A 19,732-nucleotide genomic window follows, 5' to 3' on the forward strand; every position below is an offset into this window, starting at 1 on the left:
CCTACAGGTCGTGGCCACTCGAGAACAGACGAGAGTTTTTCAGGATCCATAGCGAAACCGACCTCTGAAATTACGTACCCCAGAAAGGTGACCTGCTTGCGGTGGAACTCGCACTTCTCCAATTTGCAAAAGAGATTATTCTCTCGTAACCTCTGTAGGACTCGGGCTACATCAGCGTGGTGGCTTTCTATGGAGGTGGAATGGATCAAAATATCATCTAGGTATACCACCACACATTGTTGGAGCATGTCCCTTAGGACATCATTTATGAATTCCTGGAAAACCGCGGGGGCATTGCAGAGACCGAAGGGCATAACTAGGTATTCATAATGCCCACTCCTGGTGTTAAACGCGGTTTTCCATTCGTGGCCCTCCTTAATCCTTACTAAATTATACGCCCCTCGCAGGTCGAGCTTAGTAAATACCTTGGACCCTTTTAAGCGATCGAATAACTCGGTAATGAGTGGAATCGGGTAGGCATTCTTAACCGTGATACGGTTGAGCCCCCTGTAATCTATACAGGGTCTCAGTTCGCCGCTCTTCTTTTTCACAAAAAAGAATCCGGCCCCAGCAGGGGAAGAGGATTTACGGATGAACCCCCGGGACAGCGCATCCGCAACATACTCCTCCATGGCCTTATTCTCTGCGACAGATAATGGGTAGACTCGACCTCGAGGGGGTATGGCACCAGGTTGCAGCTCAATGGCGCAATCGTACGGGCGGTGAGGTGGGAGCTCACCAGCCCGGCCCTTATCGAATACATCATGAAACTCTTGATACTCCTCAGGCAACAAAGAGACCGGAGAAGTGGTTAGCACCTTCACCACTCTCCCTAGGCATGTTTTGGAACAATTAGGCGACCATGCCAAGACTTCGGCCCTTAACCAATCAAACACGGGATTATGTTTGCGCAACCATGGATATCCTAAAACCACAGGATAATGAGGAGAGTGTATCACCTGGAGTTGAATAATTTCATGATGGAGAGCCCCAACAGCCATAGACAAAGGAGCGGTTTCATGGGTGACCTGCGGGGGCTGTAACGGTCTGCCATCAATCGCCTCAATGGCAAGTGGAGCAGTCAGAAGCTGCAACGGAATAGAGTGCTTCTGAGCAAAGGTGCTGTCAATAAAGAGGCCCGCTGCCCCCGAGTCAATGAGTGCCTCTGAAATGACGGAAATCTTGCCCCAAGTGAGACCCACCGAGACTAGAGGTTTATCCTTCTGGATATCTGGGGACGCCGAGACGCCACCTAAGGACTGTCCCCTCTGGAGCCTTAGGTGCAGGCGTTTCCCGGACGTGTAGGGCAAGTTCGCAGCAGGTGCCCTGCTTTACCACAGTAAAGACAAAGACCCTCCCTCCTCCTAAAGGCCCTCTCCTCAACCGAGAGACGAGTAAATCCAAGCTGCATGGGTTCCACAACGCCCGAAGTGTCGAGACCAGGAGGCATGGGAGGAGAGGGAGGCACGGGTGGGGATGAAAAGCTCGGGGCTAAACGTATAGGAGGCCTCCGCAGGCGCTCCCGGAAGGATGGTCTCTCACGGATTCGTGAGTCAATAAGGATACAAAAAGAGACCAATTCCTCCAAATCACTGGGAAGGTCCCGGGCCGCAATCTCATCCTTAAGTATATCCGAGAGCCCATTAGAAAAAGCAGCCACGAGAGCCTCATTATTCCAACCAACCTCAGCGGCCAGGGTGCGAAACTCAATAGCATAGTCCGAAACCGTCCTTGTACCCTGCCGAATGGACATTAATCGTTTGGCAGCCGAAGCAGAGCGTGCCGGTACATCAAATACCCGTTTTAGAGACGCAACAAACTCAGGGTAATTGTGTACTAAAGGTTTCTGTGTCTCCCAAAGGGGATTCGCCCATGCCAAGGCCCTGTCTGAGAGTAAAGAAATCACGAAGCCCACCTTACTCCTGTCAGACGGAAAGGCCTGAGGTACCATCTCCAGATAGATACTGACCTGGTTCAGGAAACCTCTGCACAAATTAGGGTTGCCCCCATAACGTTCGGGAAGCGGGGCAGACCCTGTCAAGCCTCTGGCAGTATTAAAATCACCAGTGGCAGACGGAGCGGAAGCAGCAGCAGGTGTAGAGGCAGCCTGTGCCGTGGGGACCTGAGCTGGCAGAACCAGATGTGCAGTACGGAGCAACAAGGTCTGGAGAGCTAGCGCAAATTGGTCCATGCGCTGGTCTACCTGGTCCAGCCTGGTAAAAACATTTGGTGGATTGCCTGCCCCTTCTGGGTTCATGGCCCTTGTGTAATGTTAGGGACCAGGAACCAGACGGACACAAAACATAAAATGCAATCACCTTTATTGTAATGACAATAGTGAACAAAGCCAAATCGTGATCCAAAAGCATATACCAAAAGACAAGCCGGGGTCAGGAACCAAGACGGGTACTCAGACAAGCCGGGGTCAGGAATACAGAGATCAGCGAAGTCAGGAACAAGCCAGGAATCAGGAGCTGGGATGGACGTCAGAGAAAGCCAGGTCATACACAGGAATTCAGGAACACAGCAATAGCACTTGCAGCCGGAAACAACACAAGGGCCAGGAGGAAGTGAAGTTTAGCTGCTTAAATAGCCAAAAGGGGTTGGCTGTGGGCTGGACAATGGGCTGAGTCACAGGAGTGACAGGAGTGTAGCCATGGCAACCCAGCCAGGCTGTAAGCCTCCAGCAATGCAGCAGAAAAGCAGCTAGACCATAACACCTTCTAATACCCTTTACATTAAACACCATGCCAAGCCTGTTACGAGTAGAAAATACTAATATCAACAAATGGTTATTCTAACTGACCACAAACACGTGTTGCTTCATTTGCTTCATAACATAAACACGCGTGTACATCGTGTTTACATATGCGCAATGGCTTGTTCTGAAATACAGTCCTTTAGATCCAAAACATGGCACAGAAATTAAAAGGGGGGATCAAAACGGCTGACTATTCTTTTACACCCATTATTTTGCAGTGTGGCATTATGGGTGTACACATTATTAATCTTAATATATAGAATGAAAACATTTCAAACCAAACATACTAATGCACATATTGTTGAATTAAACACCAGATACAAACATATATATATTGTATATATGGGAAGGGTATGGAAAATCAGCCATTGAACAATTGGCAGGCTGTGGACTTATACTAATCTTTATAATAGTTGTTGATTAGACTATTCATGGTTAAACTCATTCCCTCACAGCAATGTATATATTACACACACAGATAAAGTTATTTCTTCCATGGAGAAGTTATTTTTTCTTTAGTGGATTGAATGATTATATGGTTGTTTACTGTTGTTGTTTTTCATAAGAACACCATGACTTCAAGAAGTGGTTGCAAACTGAAACCTCTTAAACTATAAGAGACAGAAGGTCCACACTCACCAGGTAAGGATCCACTGATAAGTACAAGGTTCGAGCAAGGACCTGTCCATCCAGTAGCTCTTCTTGAAGGACAGCTTCCTCAAGACGGAAATTTTCTGCCACTGGCTCTCTGTCACTTCCTGGATAAGAGGGTTACAATATGTTATTTAGAGACATATCCGCAATAGTGACCCTACAAAACGAGAGTACAAGGTTAGAGTGCATGCAAAGCATCAAATATGGGAAATTTGTGCCTTTCTTAACTTCATGGTCAAAAGTATATCCCATTATGTGTTTTAAATATCTAATAATGACACTATTGATTTTGATTTGTCTCGCCAAATATACAGAATTTATTGAACCTTGTTACTTTTAAGACAGTAGTTTAGCTGATGTGCATAAACCTTAACTAATGGAAGGATCTGCATCTACCTCTACGTTGACAAACACCGTCTCTAAGGAAATGCTATAAACAGAAAAAGGCAGTTTCCTTATAGCCTTTAGTCATCATTATAATAATGTAAAGGGTATTTCTTTCTGCAACCAAAAGTATTAAAAACATTCCGCACATTGTGACACCGCACAATCCTAGCAAAGTCTCTTTAGTCAATGTCAAAGTTAGCAAAGGATCTGGTTGATTCTAATATGGTTGACCAACCCGAAAGAATAAGGAACCTCACAGGAGTGCATCTGCTGTATCCTGCTTTCCTTGGGCCCTCTAAGACTAAATTTGATTTGCCTTTTGCAGGATGCATACAGCACCCACCAAGATACTTACCTGACCTTGACGCCAATACAAATCTCTTAACTTTCATCCTCAGAACAGAATACGTTTATATCTTCCACATACCCTATGAGGAGACAGGTATTAGAGATACCTTCAGGATGAATTACATGGTAGCAAAAAATAAATAAATAAATATATATATATATATATATATATATGACTAGCAAAAAAAATTTCCATGGTAGGCTATATACACAGATATACTTACAGTACTGTCTATGCTAAATTCAAAGTATGGGTTTACATATGAAAATATATGTTTAAATGTAGTCTTATCAAAAAAACAACCTCTTGTGTGTAAGACACTAGGCTTTAAATGCTTCTAGTTGAAGTGTAACTGAACTCCCTCAAACCACCAAAATGACAATGAAATATAAATTTTATTAGAACATCTTCTCAAACAGCATCAGACCTCAGTTAATCATCTGCAAAAAATAAGTAGTTAAAATATAAACATTTGGTGTATATGCTTGTGGTAAGCTGCTTTCCAACATCAGCAAAACTATTCCATTTATAAGAACATCAAAACACAGCACTACTACAGAGATAACGCAAAGTTTTATTCAACAGGAGAGGGAAGTGTGAAAAAATGTTGTTAAGTTGAAACTGCAACTCTCCTGCCAATTTCTACTTTAGTAAATAAACCCATGTGAATTAAACCATTGATTTTCAATGTGAAATATAATCATACATATGTCTAACCACTCCACCATTGATTCCAGACCCTAGAATTCATACAACTGCAACTGCATATATTGTAGAGATGCCTAGAGATGGCAGCCTAACGAGGGGCTACACAAGCTAAGGACATTCCAGATCCTGGTGTGGGCTTGACGGGCCACGTTAAGCAGAGCTCTTCTGTTAGTTTCAGAAAGCAACAGGCTTATCTTGCCATTCACCCTTCCAAGGACCATCCAGGTATATAGTTGGCAATAAAACCTAGATTTGTAAGGAATGTCATGACAAAGGTACTTGAGACCCTCTACCTGGCTTTACTCATTCTGACCAGGATCAGGCTGTGCAGAACAGAACCCTACGTTCAAAAACCTTGCACTGTGCACAAACACATAATAAAGCAATGCATGTAAAGCAACTTTTAATACAGAAAAAATAGCAATATACATGGAAAATGTGGCATCTGTGAAGGCAATGTTGTGTGACCTGGTCAGAGGCACATGGCATATACAGTATCTCACAAAAGTGAGTACACCCCTCACATTTTTGTAAATATTTTATTATATCTTTTCATGTGACAACACTGAAGAAATGACACTCTGCTACAATGTAAAGTAGTGAGTGTACCGCCTGTATAACAGTGTAAATTTGCTGTCCCCTCACAATAACTCCCCTCACCTTTGTTGCCAAGGTTTAGAAATGAATGGCTGTGTATTGAGTTACTGCCAAACAAAACCCAATATGTATTCAGCAACATCTGTGAGTACAGTAATACTACCCAGGCCACAAAGGTCACATTTATGTTTTTCAACTTTGAATTTTGACATCTTGCACCCTTGTCTTATTTGGGACATCTAAAGCTCAACTCAACCCTATCAACCAATATTTTTGAAAACTCGACACCCCAGGGTATTTCAAACTATCAAAAACAATACCGTAGCTAGAATAAAGGGATACTTGTAAAGAAGTTATCTACATACAAGTGGTACCCTTTGTTCATAATGGGGAATATTAGGTTCCAAACAATCTTGGCACTGGTTCCTAGATGTTCTGGCTAACCTGGAGGGTCAAGGTGGCTATCCTTTTCCATATATAGCTGGAATGCCTGAGTGTACCTAGTCCCGTTCTCACAGAGCTTATGCACCTTTACTTCATGCTTGCTTGAAGTGTTTGGAAAGAATATACTGCTTGAATCCCATCCCAAGAAATTCTGGCACATCAATGGGGCCCGTGACTGCTTTTCCAAAAAAGAATTAGGGAATGCCGCACAAACTACAAGGGGAATGCCACACAAACTAGAAGAATTAGGCAATGCCACACATACTACAAGGAATTGCAGTAAAATAAGGGATATTTGGCCTGTAAGGATTAGACACTACCCCTCCGCAAAATCACTGCCTTGACGACAGGAGAACCAGCAGTCATAGATACACAACTAGATTTATCTGTGAACTGACAAACATCAGAATCTAAGGCCAAGAAGGCTTAAGCCTCCTCAGCCTAGGCCTGGGCTGCATCATACTAAAATGTTTTGAATAAAATTACCCCTAGTGGGTAAAAAAAGGTATAGTAATCAAAAAGGGGTGTTTGGGCATCTATTTTTACATTTTATATACGTATGTGAAAGTTTTTCTATGCATGAACATGCATGTGTACATTTGTGTTAGAATAGATGTGTATGTGTTGTGTTTGTGTGTGCATTAAAATGTATCTATAAATGATGTGAGTGTGTATGTGTGTTAGTGAGTATGAATAACTGTATGTGTAAGCATTTGTATGTGTGTTAGCATGTGTAAATTTGTGTGGGTTTACATATGCGTGTGTAGGGGCATGTGTAGGGGCAAAGAAGGCACAGACCAGCTGCTTGGGGACAAAGATGGCACAGATGAGCTGTTTGAGGGGTTAGGATGGTACTGATAAGCTGCTTGGGTCAAATGTGACACACAAGCTATTTGGGGCAAGGGTGGCACTGTGTAACATGTTGCTTGGTGAAATTTTGGGGCCCTGGACAATTTTTGCACCAAGGAGCTGTGGCTTATAGTTACTCCCCTGCTTTCTCTATCATGTTTGATGAAAAGTTATTGGCTGAATTGATTTTCCTAATTATCATTTTACTTGAATCGTACAAATAGTGGTTTGCTCCCACATTTGAAGCTTTCTAATCACAGTTAATGCAGTTCTAATGAATCATGAATAAATTGGATGATGAATTGATTTCCTTAGTAAGTTATTTAAAATAATTAAACTTTCTAATCATTGGCAATTCTTGTGTTTGGCTTCTTTACCAACTGAGCAGCACTTTCACGCTTTTGATTATTAACATTTGCAAAAACCAAGGTGATTATGTGCATGAGATAGCTCCTAGAGCTATACTTGAAAGTTTTTTCAAGTTTCTTCCTGAATTATTATTTTGCGTGCTTATCCCTCTTTTAAATCTTTTGTACTCAATCATGCATCCCACGTACCACAGGACAGTGCTTCACATGTGCCAGCCAGTCTGAAATGTAAATGAAATGGAGATGTGGTCACCTTACGTCAGGGTTTTTTTGAGAAGCATGGATTTCCTTACAACAGGGATATTTAATTTTCAATAGCTCACAAGTTAAAAACTCTCCAGCCATAGTATTGGCATATACACTATGTCTTTGTTTTTCAAACAGTATCGTTGTTTTAAAGATGTAAGCTTACGTTGCAAGTGTCCCTGTTGAGGGTGGGCAGCCCCACTTTCCTCCCTTAATGTGCCTCTATTGCAGGAGTTTACAAGCTGGTTTTTGGTGGGAATTTATGCATCCTAGTGTTTTATACCCCTTTCGGTTTTATTCGCTAAAGGAAGAGTTGGCAGAAGAGTTGGCTTTAACACTGTTAAGTTTCTACAAAAAGAAGCTCCGAGCTCACCTTGTATGTTGCATAATTCAATGCGTAAGGAGTCTTTCAAGAAATCTCACTAATGTAACTTTGCTTTTCACAGGGCCAGCCAATCCTGCAGGATAATATATATATATATATATATATATATATATATATATATACACACACACTCGCCCTTGGTTTATACTGTACAATTACAAGCATTGCTTTGTAAAAACTGTATAATATTAAATGGGTGCTTTAAAGCTTACATTAAACTATTGTGGGAGGAAGCAGAAGATCCTTCAGCAGCCTATGATTCCGCTTCCAGTATGCAAAAATGTGATCATTTAAAACTAGATACTTACATTCAATTCATATGGCAAGAGAGTTCCCAGGTATGATGTTTACATGCCTTTTGTTGGAAAAGTTTATTAACCCCTCTACATCCAAAAAAACATGACATACCATGGCATATGAAGCATTTCTGAACTCAAGACAAATACCTAAATACACCTATATATTTTTTTTTCTACCTGCACTGGCCATGTAAAGTTTTTATAGGTAAAATCGTGAAAAAATGTCCTTTTAAAAATATTTTTGCGTACATATTAGTGGATAAGCTGACCCTCAAAATGTCAATCAAAAAAACATTAAAAAGCACACGCCTAGAGACTCACACAAATGCACAGACACTCAAACACCCACATTAACACACATACAGACACTCATACTAACATACCCAGACACTCACACTAACACACACACACACACACACTTACCCTTACTTACTCAGCATGTCCTCAATGCAGCTATGCAGTGCAAACTGCCACATTCTACAGCGGCATCACACAACTTTAGGTGACCCCACACAACCCTGCCTCCACCTTAAAATTAAAAAAATTCAGCACTCAACTCCCAGAAAGCTGGGTGCTAGCAGGAAAAAAGGGACAGCATAAACCCTCTTGAAGTATACGAACACAGAGGAGAATCCCAGCAACGTTTCGGCCAAACAGTATATATGTATATGTATATGTATTATATGTATACAATATATATATTATATAGATAGGGATATATATATTTTTTTCTAACAAGTCAAATGTTTAGTTTATGCCATGGGGCAGAATTAATGAATGGCGAAGAATAATAACAATACACGTTGGATCAAGATGTAAGCACATAGGAATATGACATGACTACAAGGCAAGAGGCTGAGGGGCGCTGCAGAATCCCCCAACACATTTGCAAGAGGAATCACACAGAAATATAAAACTGGAGTCAAGCTATCAGACACTTTCAAATCAGTGGTCATGCCACCAGACGCTTTTTCATTACATTAGCAAAAGGTGCATTAGACCTGGAAATGTGATAATCATATAATGTTACAATTTTTATTGGATTTTGCAGAGTTCTCACACAAATATATCTCCCTGCAAAATTAGATACGTTATTAACCCCTTAATGACAATTGCCGGTTCTGGCACGGCACGGAAAAACAAGTCGATTATGACAAATGACGTGCCAGAACCGGCACGCCTTTAAACGGGTGCAGAAAGCGATCTACGTTCGCTTTCTGCACCCAAACGGGGTTGCTGTAATGCCTCGACCTCGAGGCATTCAGCAACGCCACGATCGGCACCAGGGGCCATGTCTGGCGGACTCCCATTTTAAAAGCGTTTAGGAGGCGATCACCTCCTAAACTTAAATGGTGTCGCTGGAATGCCTCGATCAGGAGGCATCCAGCGACACCAAACACTTACCTTTGGATGGACTGTGACCGCTCCGGAGAGCGGTCACAGCCGCAGCTGCCGGTGATCTTCGCCATCTGCAAGATGGCGGCGGCCCGGGAAAAAAAACAATAAAGGTGAAAAAGTTCGCTAGATGGTCTCCTGACCCTCTAGAGAACTCTGGCTCCACTTGCAGGTTGAATACAGGTACTGCATTCAACCATGCAAGTCAATGGAGCCCAGCTTTCTAATCACAGCGTGATTAGTAAAAATAAATTAAAAAATAAAATAAAATTAATAATTAGAAAAAAATAGTAAAAAAAACAGTAAAATGTAAAAATAATTTCCCACTGATGTCACTATCAGGGGAACCTTCAAGTTGAAAAAAAATGTTAATTTTTTTTTTAAAAAGGCAAAAAATATAAAATATATATATAAAAAAAATATTTTTGTGAGCAAGTCCTAAAATTAGCACATTAGCTTAAAACAATTCTCGCATGGAAAGAGTTAAAATACTGGCATATTAAATTCCCATGGGGTGTCTACTTTTAAAAACTGTATGATTTGATGAGGTAAATTGAATTGGCCGGGTTCAACAATGTCCCAAATAACACGGGGGGAAGGATGGCCACACATCTAATTTCCAATTAGAAAAATGCACACGTACCAAATGTGGCCTTTTAGTTCCCCCAAAAAATGACAAACCCATGCATGTGGGGTATCACTGCGCTCAGGAGATGTTGCTGAACACATATTGGGGTGTCATGTGACAGCGGCATAAACCAGGAGCTGTAAATTCATACATAAAGTAGGTGTGTGGGGGAAAAATACACACAAAAAAATACTACTGCAAACTTTGAAAAAATTCTGGTGGTAAAATGTGTGCATGCAAAGAGTTAAAATACCAGCATTTAAAATACCCTGTGGTGTCTAGTTTTCAAAAATATATGGCTTTATTGGGCATACTGAAATGGCCCGGCTCAAAGATGTACCAAATAGGGCATGGGCAGTGGATCCCCAAATGCCAAAGTTCAACATTGAAAAATGCGCATGCCCCAAATGTGGCCCTTTTGCCCCCAAACAGCCAGGCAAAATCATTCATGTGAGGTATCGCTGTACTCAGGAGATGTTGCTAAACACATATTGAACCTGTTTATTCATACCTAAAGTAAAATGTGTGTGAAAAAACAAATGCAAAAAAAATTACTACCATAAAGTTTGACAAAGGCTGATGGTAGAATTAGTGCTTGAAAAGGGTTAAAATACTAGCATTTGGAATACCCTGGGCTGTCTAGTTTTCAAAAATATATGAATTGATGGGGTAAATTGCATTGGCCGGCTTCAAAGATACCCGAAATGGCACATGAGGGGAAGAATTACCAGATTTGGAAAAAATGGCTTTGAAATAGCAAAACGCTACCTGTATTTTTTGCCCCATAATGTGTAGAAAAAAGCAAAAAAACATAAAAACATTGGGTATTTCTAAACTCAGGACAAATAGTAGAATCTATTTAGCAGGTTTTTTCATTACCTTTTATAGATGAGTAAAAGATTTTTCAACTAAAAGTTAGAAACAGTCATTTTTTTCTAAATTTTTCACCATATTTTATACTTTTTTTAATAGTAAATAATATGATACAATCAAAACAATGTCATCTAAAGAAAGCCCTTCTTGTCCTGAAAAAAACAATATATAATGTGTTTGGGTTCAGTAAACGGGAAAGAAGAAAATTACAGCTAAACACGAGCAGCGCAGAAATGTTAAAACGGCCATTGTCACGAAGGGTACAAAAAGTAAAATCAGCCTTTGTCACGAAGGGGTTAAACAAATTAAAGGTAAATATCCGCTCTAGCAAATTACCTTTTATAACATTTCTGCATATATTACAAAATTCCACCGTTGGACCAACACATTTACACTGCACATATCTCACACACACACCCCTATATAATATCTTACAATATGGTACATTTTTACTGTGGAAATTTAAAGCTATAGTGCCCCAAATATCAGCCCAGCACACAGCAACCGTCATTTTTCAACATTCTACATGGTTTTAAAAAAAATTCCCCCATTGGACCAATACAGTTACACAGCACATATCTCAAACACATGCCCCTCTATTATTTCTGAGAATATGGTGCATTTTTACTGTGGAAATTTGAAGCTAAAGCGCCCCAAATATCAGCCCAGTGGACAGCTAATGGGATTTTTCAACATTCTACATGGGGTTAAAAGAAATTCCCCCATTGGACCAATATATTTACACTGCACATATCTCAAGCACACCCCCTTCTATTATTTCTGAGAATATGGTGCATTTTTACTGTGAGAATTTAAAGCTATAGCGCCCCAAATATCAGCCCAGTAGACAGCAACTGCCAATTTTCAACATTCTACATGGGGTTAAAAAAAAATTCCCCTCCCCTAGATTCACTTCCATATTGCACTGTCAGCCCCCATCCGCCTCGTAATATACTCTTCGGTCGCCGACCTGGCCGCCCCTACCTTCTGCGTTTTCAGGCCCCGATCTCCAGCGTCAGCCCTTGGTTGTATTGTATCCTTTCTTTTTGACCTATCTCAATATAGTTTGTTCTATCACCTCGCGTACCGCCTGCCAGGTAGGGGAGGCACCTTTTCGCACAATCTCATTACTTATGACCCCTCTCTCGCCGCCTCCCCTTTCTTTTCCCCTCCTTTTATATTCTGCCTTCTCCTTTACCCCTCTGTCAGATACACACCTCCCGTGACGGGCATTACGTCTCACTAGTATGTGGTGTGATTTTCTTTCATTTTTAGTGGTGCCCATCGGGGCCCGTGAAGATATTAGGGAGATATCCTCTCACCTCGACTTTCCTAAGACAATGGGGTACAATCCTGTTACTTTGTTTTGGTGTTACATTCCTCTGTTCATTTCTTAATGTCTCATTTATGTTGTACAAGGCTGTCACTATGTATCAATGTCTTGGTATGATGTATCTTAAGTCATGCAGAATTTGTATACTTGTACTTGTATACGTGTACCTTCATCCGATTTATTTGATACGGCCTCTGTCATACCGTTGTATGTATTTGATCGCTTTCTTGTGCACTTTTATGCATTTTTATGAATAAATGAGACTGGGGGAAAAAAAAAAATCCCCATTGGACCAATACAGTTACACTGCAGATATCTCAAACACATACCCCTCTATTATTTTTGAGAATATGGTGCATTTTTACTGTGGAAATTTTAATCTATAGCGCCCCAAATATAAGCCCAGTAGTTATCAACTGTAATTTTTTCAACATTCTAGAAGGTATAAAAATTCCCCCACTGGACCAAAATATTAACAGTGCAGTAGTTTCACATATACCCCCCTTTATAATATCTTACAATATGGAAAAGCTTACTGTGGAATTTTAAAGATATAGAGCCCTACATTTTATCCCATTGGTTAAAACCAGACATTTTTCTATATCATATATGGCGAAAAAATGTTCCTCCATTGAAACAATATTTTTACACATAGATGTACCTCTATAATATCCCCCTGTAGAATGTTGAAAAATGACGGTTGCTGTCATTAGATGGTTATGTGTTTGAGAGATATATACAGTGTAACTGTATTGGTCCAATGGGGGAATTTTTTTTAACCCCATGTAGAATGTTGAAAAATGACGGTTGCTGTGTACTGGGCTGATATTTAGGGCACTATAGCTTTAAATTTCCACAGTAAAAATGTACCATATTCTCAAAAATAATAGAGGGGCATGTGTTTGAGATATCTGCAGTGTAACTGTATTGGTCCAATGGGGAAATTTTTTTTAACCCCCTGTAGAATGTTGAAAAATGGCAGTTGCTGTCTACTGGGCTGATATTTGGGGCCCTATAGCTTTAAATTTCCACAGTAAAAATGCACCATATTCTCAGAAATAATAGAGGGTTATGTGTTTGAGATATATACAGTGTAACTGTATTGGTCCAATGGGGGAATTTTTTTTAACCCCATGTAGAATGTTGAAAAATGACGGTTGCTGTGTACTGGGCTGATATTTGGGGCACTATAGCTTTAAATTTCCACAGTAAAAATGCACCATATTCTCAGAAATAATAGAGGGGCATGTGTTTGAGATATCTGCAGTGTAACTGTATTGGTCCAACGGGGAAATTTTTTTTAACCCCCTGTAGAATGTTGAAAAATGACGGTTGCTGTCTACTGGGCTGATATTTGGGGCCCTATAGCTTTAAATTTCCACAGTAAAAATGCACCATATTCTCAGAAATAATAGAGGGGGTTGTGTTTGAGATATGTGCAGTGTAACTGTATTGGTCCAATGGGGGAATTTTTTTTAACCCCCTGTAGAATGTTGAAAAATGGCAGTTGCTGTCTACTGGGCTGATATTTGGGGCCCTATAGCTTTAAATTTCCACAGTAAAAATGCACCATATTCTCAGAAATAATAGAGGGTTATGTGTTTGAGATATATACAGTGTAACTGTATTGGTCCAATGGGGGAATTTTTTTTAACCCCATGTAGAATGTTGAAATATGACATTTATCAAGTACTGCGCTGCCATTTGGGGTGCTATATCTTTAAATTTCAACAGTAAAAATGCACCATATTGTAAGATATTATATAGGGGTGTGTGAGATATGTGCAGTGTAAATGTGTTGGTCCAATGGTGGAATTTTGTAATATATGCAGAAATGTTATAAAAGGTAATTTGCTAGATATGAGCGGATATTTACCTTTAATTTGTTTAATAAACGTGTCTAATTTTGCAGGGAGATATATTTGTGTGAGAACTCTGCAAAATCCACTAAAAATTTTAACATTATATGATTATTATCACATTTCAAGGTCTAATGCACCTTTTGCTAATCTAAAGAAAAAGCGTCTGATGGCATGACCACTGATTTGAAAGTGTCTGATAGCTTGACTCCAGTAATATAAAGTGCATACGATTGCCGAAGTTTCCTTTTAATGATATTTTGGAGGAATAGTCTTTCCCCAATCATGTAACACTTTATCTGAGGATGTATAGGCATTATATAAAGATTATGAGCATTTTAAACATTATCTAAACGCTCAGAAGGCAGCCCCAATAAAACAAATTTATTTATCATTCCCTGGATGACCTCCTTCTACGTAAACTACCCTATATTGTTATATTCTTTTAATTAAATACCGCCAACAATTTACGCGGCTTATAGTACATACATTCGAAGGGTCTGACAAAACTAGAATTGGCAGAGTAAGGCCAATGGATTTATTAGGTAAAGAGGGACTTTCTTTACATCGCAGTCTGCGGGTTGGTTTGTGTGATCCGGTGATATTTATCTCTGAAAGGAGAGCACAAAAAAATAACACAAGAATCCTCCTCTTTCCAGAAACAGCATTTCAACAATACTATACGATCATTCGCTGCCTCTGAGACGGTAATACACAGGGGGACAGGGAAAAGCCTAAATACTCACTGTTGGTGATGTCCGGATCATGAACGAATCGTTCATTTGATCCGGTTCTTTTTAGTGATCCGGATGAATCGGTTCACTAGACTGAACGATTCATTTATAGCGGTTCAGTCTGTGAATCATGCAGCTGTAACCTGATCCTAGAGCTGTGAGTCATCACACAGACTCTGGGGTCAGGTTACAGCTCATTAATTCACACAGGAACGATGACTCATAGAGTCAGAGAGTCGTTCAAAGAGTCGAATGATCCGAAGAGTCGAATGATCCGAAGAGTCGAATGATCCGAAGAGTCGAATGATCCGAAGAGTCGAATGATTCGAATCTTACAGGGATCCGGATCTTACAAGGATCCGAATCTTACAGAGATTCAAATCATTCAGAGAATATTACTGATACCATACTTTTCTAAATAAATACATTAATAATGTTCACACTGGCCCCAGGATTTAGATTCCCCTGAGTTTGCCCCCCTTTACCTATAACTGCACCTACAGTTAACTTTATTAAATTAATTAAATTAACCCTCAGTCATCAGCATAAAATTAACCCTTATACCCCATCAACCATAACTGCCCCTGAAATTAACCGTAAAGATCCCATTAACCATAACGGCCCCTGAAATTAACCCTAAAGACCCCATTAACCATAACGGCCCCTGAAATTAACCCTAAATACTCCATTAACCATGACTGCCCCTAAATTAATTGCATGTACTCCAGATAAATTACCTAATAAATTGGTATGGTTGATGGGGTCTTTAGTGTTAATTTGGGGGCAGTTATGCTTAATTGGGTGTTTAGGGATAATTTAGGGGCAGCTATGCTTAATGGGGTCTTTAGTGTTAATTTAGGGGCAGTTATGCTTAATGAGGTGTTTAGGGTTAATTTGGGGGCAGTTATGCTTAATGGGGTCTTTAGTGTTAATTTAGGGGCAGTTATGCTTAATGAGGTGTTTAGGGTTAATTTGGGGGCAGTTATGCTTATTGGGGTCTTTAGTGTTAATTTAGGGGCATTTATGCTTAATGAGGTGTTTAGGGTTAATTTGGGGGCAGTTATGCTTAATGGGGTGTTTAGGGTGAATTTGGGGGCAGTTATGGTTAATGGGGTGTTAAGGGTTAATTTTAGGGGCAGTCATGGTTGATGGGGTGTTAAGGGTTAATTTTAGGGGCAGTCATGGTTGATGGGGTGTTTAGGGTTAATTTAATGGTGAGGGTTAATTTAATTAATTTAATAAAGTTAGCTTAAGGTGCAGTTGCAGGTAAAGGGGAATGTAAATCCTGGGGGCAGTGATTATTAATGTATTATTTATAACAGTATGGTGACATTCTCTGAATGATTAGAATGCCAATGAAGGCAGAGAGTCGTTCAAAGATCCGGATCTTACAATGATCCGAATCTTACAATGATCCGGATCTTACAGTGATCCGGATCACTGTAAGATTCGGATCCCTGTAAGATCCGAATCTTTGAACGACTCTCTGCCTTCATTGACATCACTGGAGGCAGGGGGGAGGATTCATAATGAAAGGGGCGGGGCCAATCGTTAGTGTGCCTGCATGGAGTTACTGGAAAACAGTAACTCCGTGCAGGCACACTGAGTGATCCGAAGATCCGGATCATGAATCGGATCATTTCAGTGAACGAATCGAAATGATCCGATTCACTTTAATGATCCGAACTTCCCATCACTACTCACTGTGTGACTGTCAGCTTGCTCTGGATCAGGACTATTCCCCTGACATCATTTCCCCCGCATGCTCCTCCTCTGCAATTGAACTTTCTTTAACCCTTTACACTCACCTGTTCTAGACACGGCTGAATTTTCACACAAGGGTTTTGTGCATACGTCGTGAAATGGCACAGTTGCTAATTTTAATAGGAGCCTGGAATTTGATGGCAGATGGGGAGATTCATATTTTAATTTGTTGTTTCTGTAAAATGAGTTACCTGTGCCTTAAGGCTTTCTCATATATATATATATATATATATATATATATATATATATATATATATATACTACTATTAAAGAAGTATTTGCGCTACTATATCTGCAGCTATGGCCCTTTGTTTTAGACTATGACCTCTTGTCCTGTCATTCCTTCTGCTCTGATGTTTGTTTCTGTAGTGTACTTTTCAGATGCCCTTTATTCTGTATTTAAACATACACTGCAGCAGTCATATACACATATGATAGCTTAGGGGTCGGTTAAAATTTACATGGTGTCCCCCTTGCAAATGCATGGGGGTATTATGCAAAATCTCCATATGACCCCCACCCTTTGCCCCTGATTGGCCAAACAAACCTCAATGCATGTTCTATACTTACCGCCAGTCCGCTCCAGCGAAGGCTCTGTGAATGCTGAGGAGATCTCTTGAGACCCCCAAGGCGGCCAAAACAGCTCCCAATGATTTCAATAGGAGCACATTCCTGTCACCCATTGGCTTCTCAAAGTAGCCAATTAGTGGCAAGGAACCTTGGACCACGTAGGAGAATCCTCTGACCAGTTTCTCCCTAGGTAAGTACTTATTGTTACAGCACTGTATTGCTGTAAAATATACATTCTGTTCCAACAGTCTTTATTTCCATGGCACAGTCCCAATTTTGGAAGGGCATGTGGTTACTGGAGCTTCAGCTATTCAGTTCTTTAGGAAAACCATGCATTGTGACATGTCCCACATGATAACTACCAAAACAGGACAGTTGGCAACTATGCCCTCTTTGGCCATTTGGGAAGTAGCACTATAAGGAGTCCTGGCACTGAAACCTTTGAAAGAGATGTTGAATGCTTTACTTGGTAATCATACAATACCATGTTTTTAAATATATATATTTTTTAAATTAATTAATATTAAATGTAGTGCTATTCTGATGCAGAAGTACACATGATGGCACTAGGGTAGGATTATCAGGTGCACTGAAGGCTACGTAAAGCTACTGCTGCAGCTACCTAAGATTCAGCTTCATGAAATAAAAATAGTTAATCATTTTAAAAAAGATACTCTCTCCCAATTCATACGGCGGGATGACAAAGAAAGGGGCACTATTTTTTCCACTAAAAGATCAATAATAAAATCTAAGCCGTTTGCAGAACAGTTGTCTTTTTTTGTCTTCCCGTTATATACTGTAAATATATACAATTAGGCCTCTTTAGGCCACTTACACATATTGTTACCCTCAATGTAATTCATATACTGGAGTTATTCTAAACCGCAGGGCTGGACTGGGAATGAAAAGCAGCCTTGGAACTATTTGGATGTATTGTATCGCGTGGTCGAGCTCTTGTGCCCACACGCCACACCCCTTACACATGCTTATCTGAGCCACACTATTTACCATCCAAATAGCTATAAATCATTTTTTTTTTTATTATATTTAATTGTTCCTCAATAATAACAGAATACCACATTATTATTAAAATCCCAGGAACCAAAGGTGTTAATAGGTCCAAATAAGTACCTGGGAGTAGACAGAATCTTAACTCCTCGGCATCCATGTGTACTGGATAAAGATGGCTTCAGTGCTGGGCAGATAGTATTGAATATACTTTTAGATAAAGGAATTGGGAGTACCTCAGTACACTAAAAAAAAGTCATCATACATGGGGCGCCTGAAGCCACAATTTAGTGCCACTAATCCTTTTTAATAAAATATGGAGATTGAAATAGAGTAAATAACACAAAACCTTTACTTTTCCTCTCACTGTTTTATGGGCCTAGAAAGTTTTGTCCTCTGAAGTGACTACAAATTCAGAAGTGTGTTTTATCTCTAGATAAGTAAAAATTAAATAGCTCAATTTATTCCTACAGTAAGTAAAGTGCCAGGAAACAGATGACCAAATACACACAACTAGGACAGGCTCTGCCACACCGACACCCACACACACACACACCAGTACAGGCTGTGCAGGGCCGGCCCAAGGCAAAATGCCGCCTGGGGCGATTTTTTAAATGCCGCCCCCCCCTTTATCTACCCTTCCTCTCCCTCCGTCCCTGCCGCCCCTCCCCCCCTTGTACTTACCTTTCAGCAGTCCTGCGGCGAGTCTCCCTGTTCTGTCTCGGTGCCGGCTTGTAATGCTGAGTGCCGGAAATCTTCCGGCACTCAGCATTACAAGCCGGCACCGAGACCGAACAGGGAGATTCGCCGCAGAGGAGAGAGGGGCGCCGAGCGGGTACTGACAGCTTGGTAAGCGAAAAACCACTCGGCGCCCCTTTCTCTCTCTTTCGCTTTAAAAAAAATAAAAAAAAGTGCTTGGGGTGGCAAAGTGCCGCCCCTTCAAAAGTGCCGCCTGGAGCGGTTGCCCCACTCGGCTCCATTGTTGGGCCGGCCCTGAGGCTGTGCCACACGGAAACACACACACCAGGACAGGCTCTGCCACATGGAAACACACACACCAGGATAGGCTCTGCCACACGGAAACACACACACACCAGGACAGGCTCTGCCACACTGACACCCAAACACACACACACCAGGACAGGCTCTGCCACACCAACACCCAAACACACACCAGGACAGGCTCTGCCACACTGACACCCAAGCACACACACACACACACACACACACACACCAGGACAGGCTTTGCCACACCGACACCCACTTACACATACACACCAGGACACCAGGCTCTGCCACATGGAAACACACACACCAGGATAGGCTCTGCCACACGGAAACACACACACACCAGGACAGGCTCTGCCACACCAACACCCAAACACACACACGCCAGGACAGGCTCTGCCACACCAACACCCAAACACACACACCAGGACAGGCTCTGCCACACTGACACCCAATCACACACACCAGGACAATCTCTGCCACACCGACACCCAAACATACACACCAGGACAG

At 41.0% G+C, this 19,732-nt stretch overlaps 1 protein-coding gene across 1 annotated transcript in view; it reads right to left on the minus strand.

Annotated features, from left to right (window-relative positions):
* The window catches only part of LOC149273535 (prostaglandin reductase 2-like), a 47,930-nt gene extending 43,736 nt beyond the window's left edge, over positions 1–4,194 (minus strand). The window contains exons 1-2 of the mRNA XM_089506188.1: positions 4,158–4,194; positions 3,401–3,519 (exon numbers count right to left, since the gene is read on the minus strand). Coding sequence (XP_089362314.1) covers positions 3,401–3,519; positions 4,158–4,194 — 156 coding nt within the window. The remainder of the gene's footprint in view (positions 1–3,400; positions 3,520–4,157) is intronic.
* Between the last annotated feature and the right edge of the window lie 15,538 nt (positions 4,195–19,732).

The sequence above is a fragment of the Sceloporus occidentalis genome, unplaced genomic scaffold (assembly GCF_023333645.1).
Source record: "Sceloporus occidentalis isolate IW3139 unplaced genomic scaffold, rSceOcc1.0.p SCAF_369, whole genome shotgun sequence".
Taxonomy (NCBI): domain Eukaryota; kingdom Metazoa; phylum Chordata; class Lepidosauria; order Squamata; family Phrynosomatidae; genus Sceloporus; species Sceloporus occidentalis.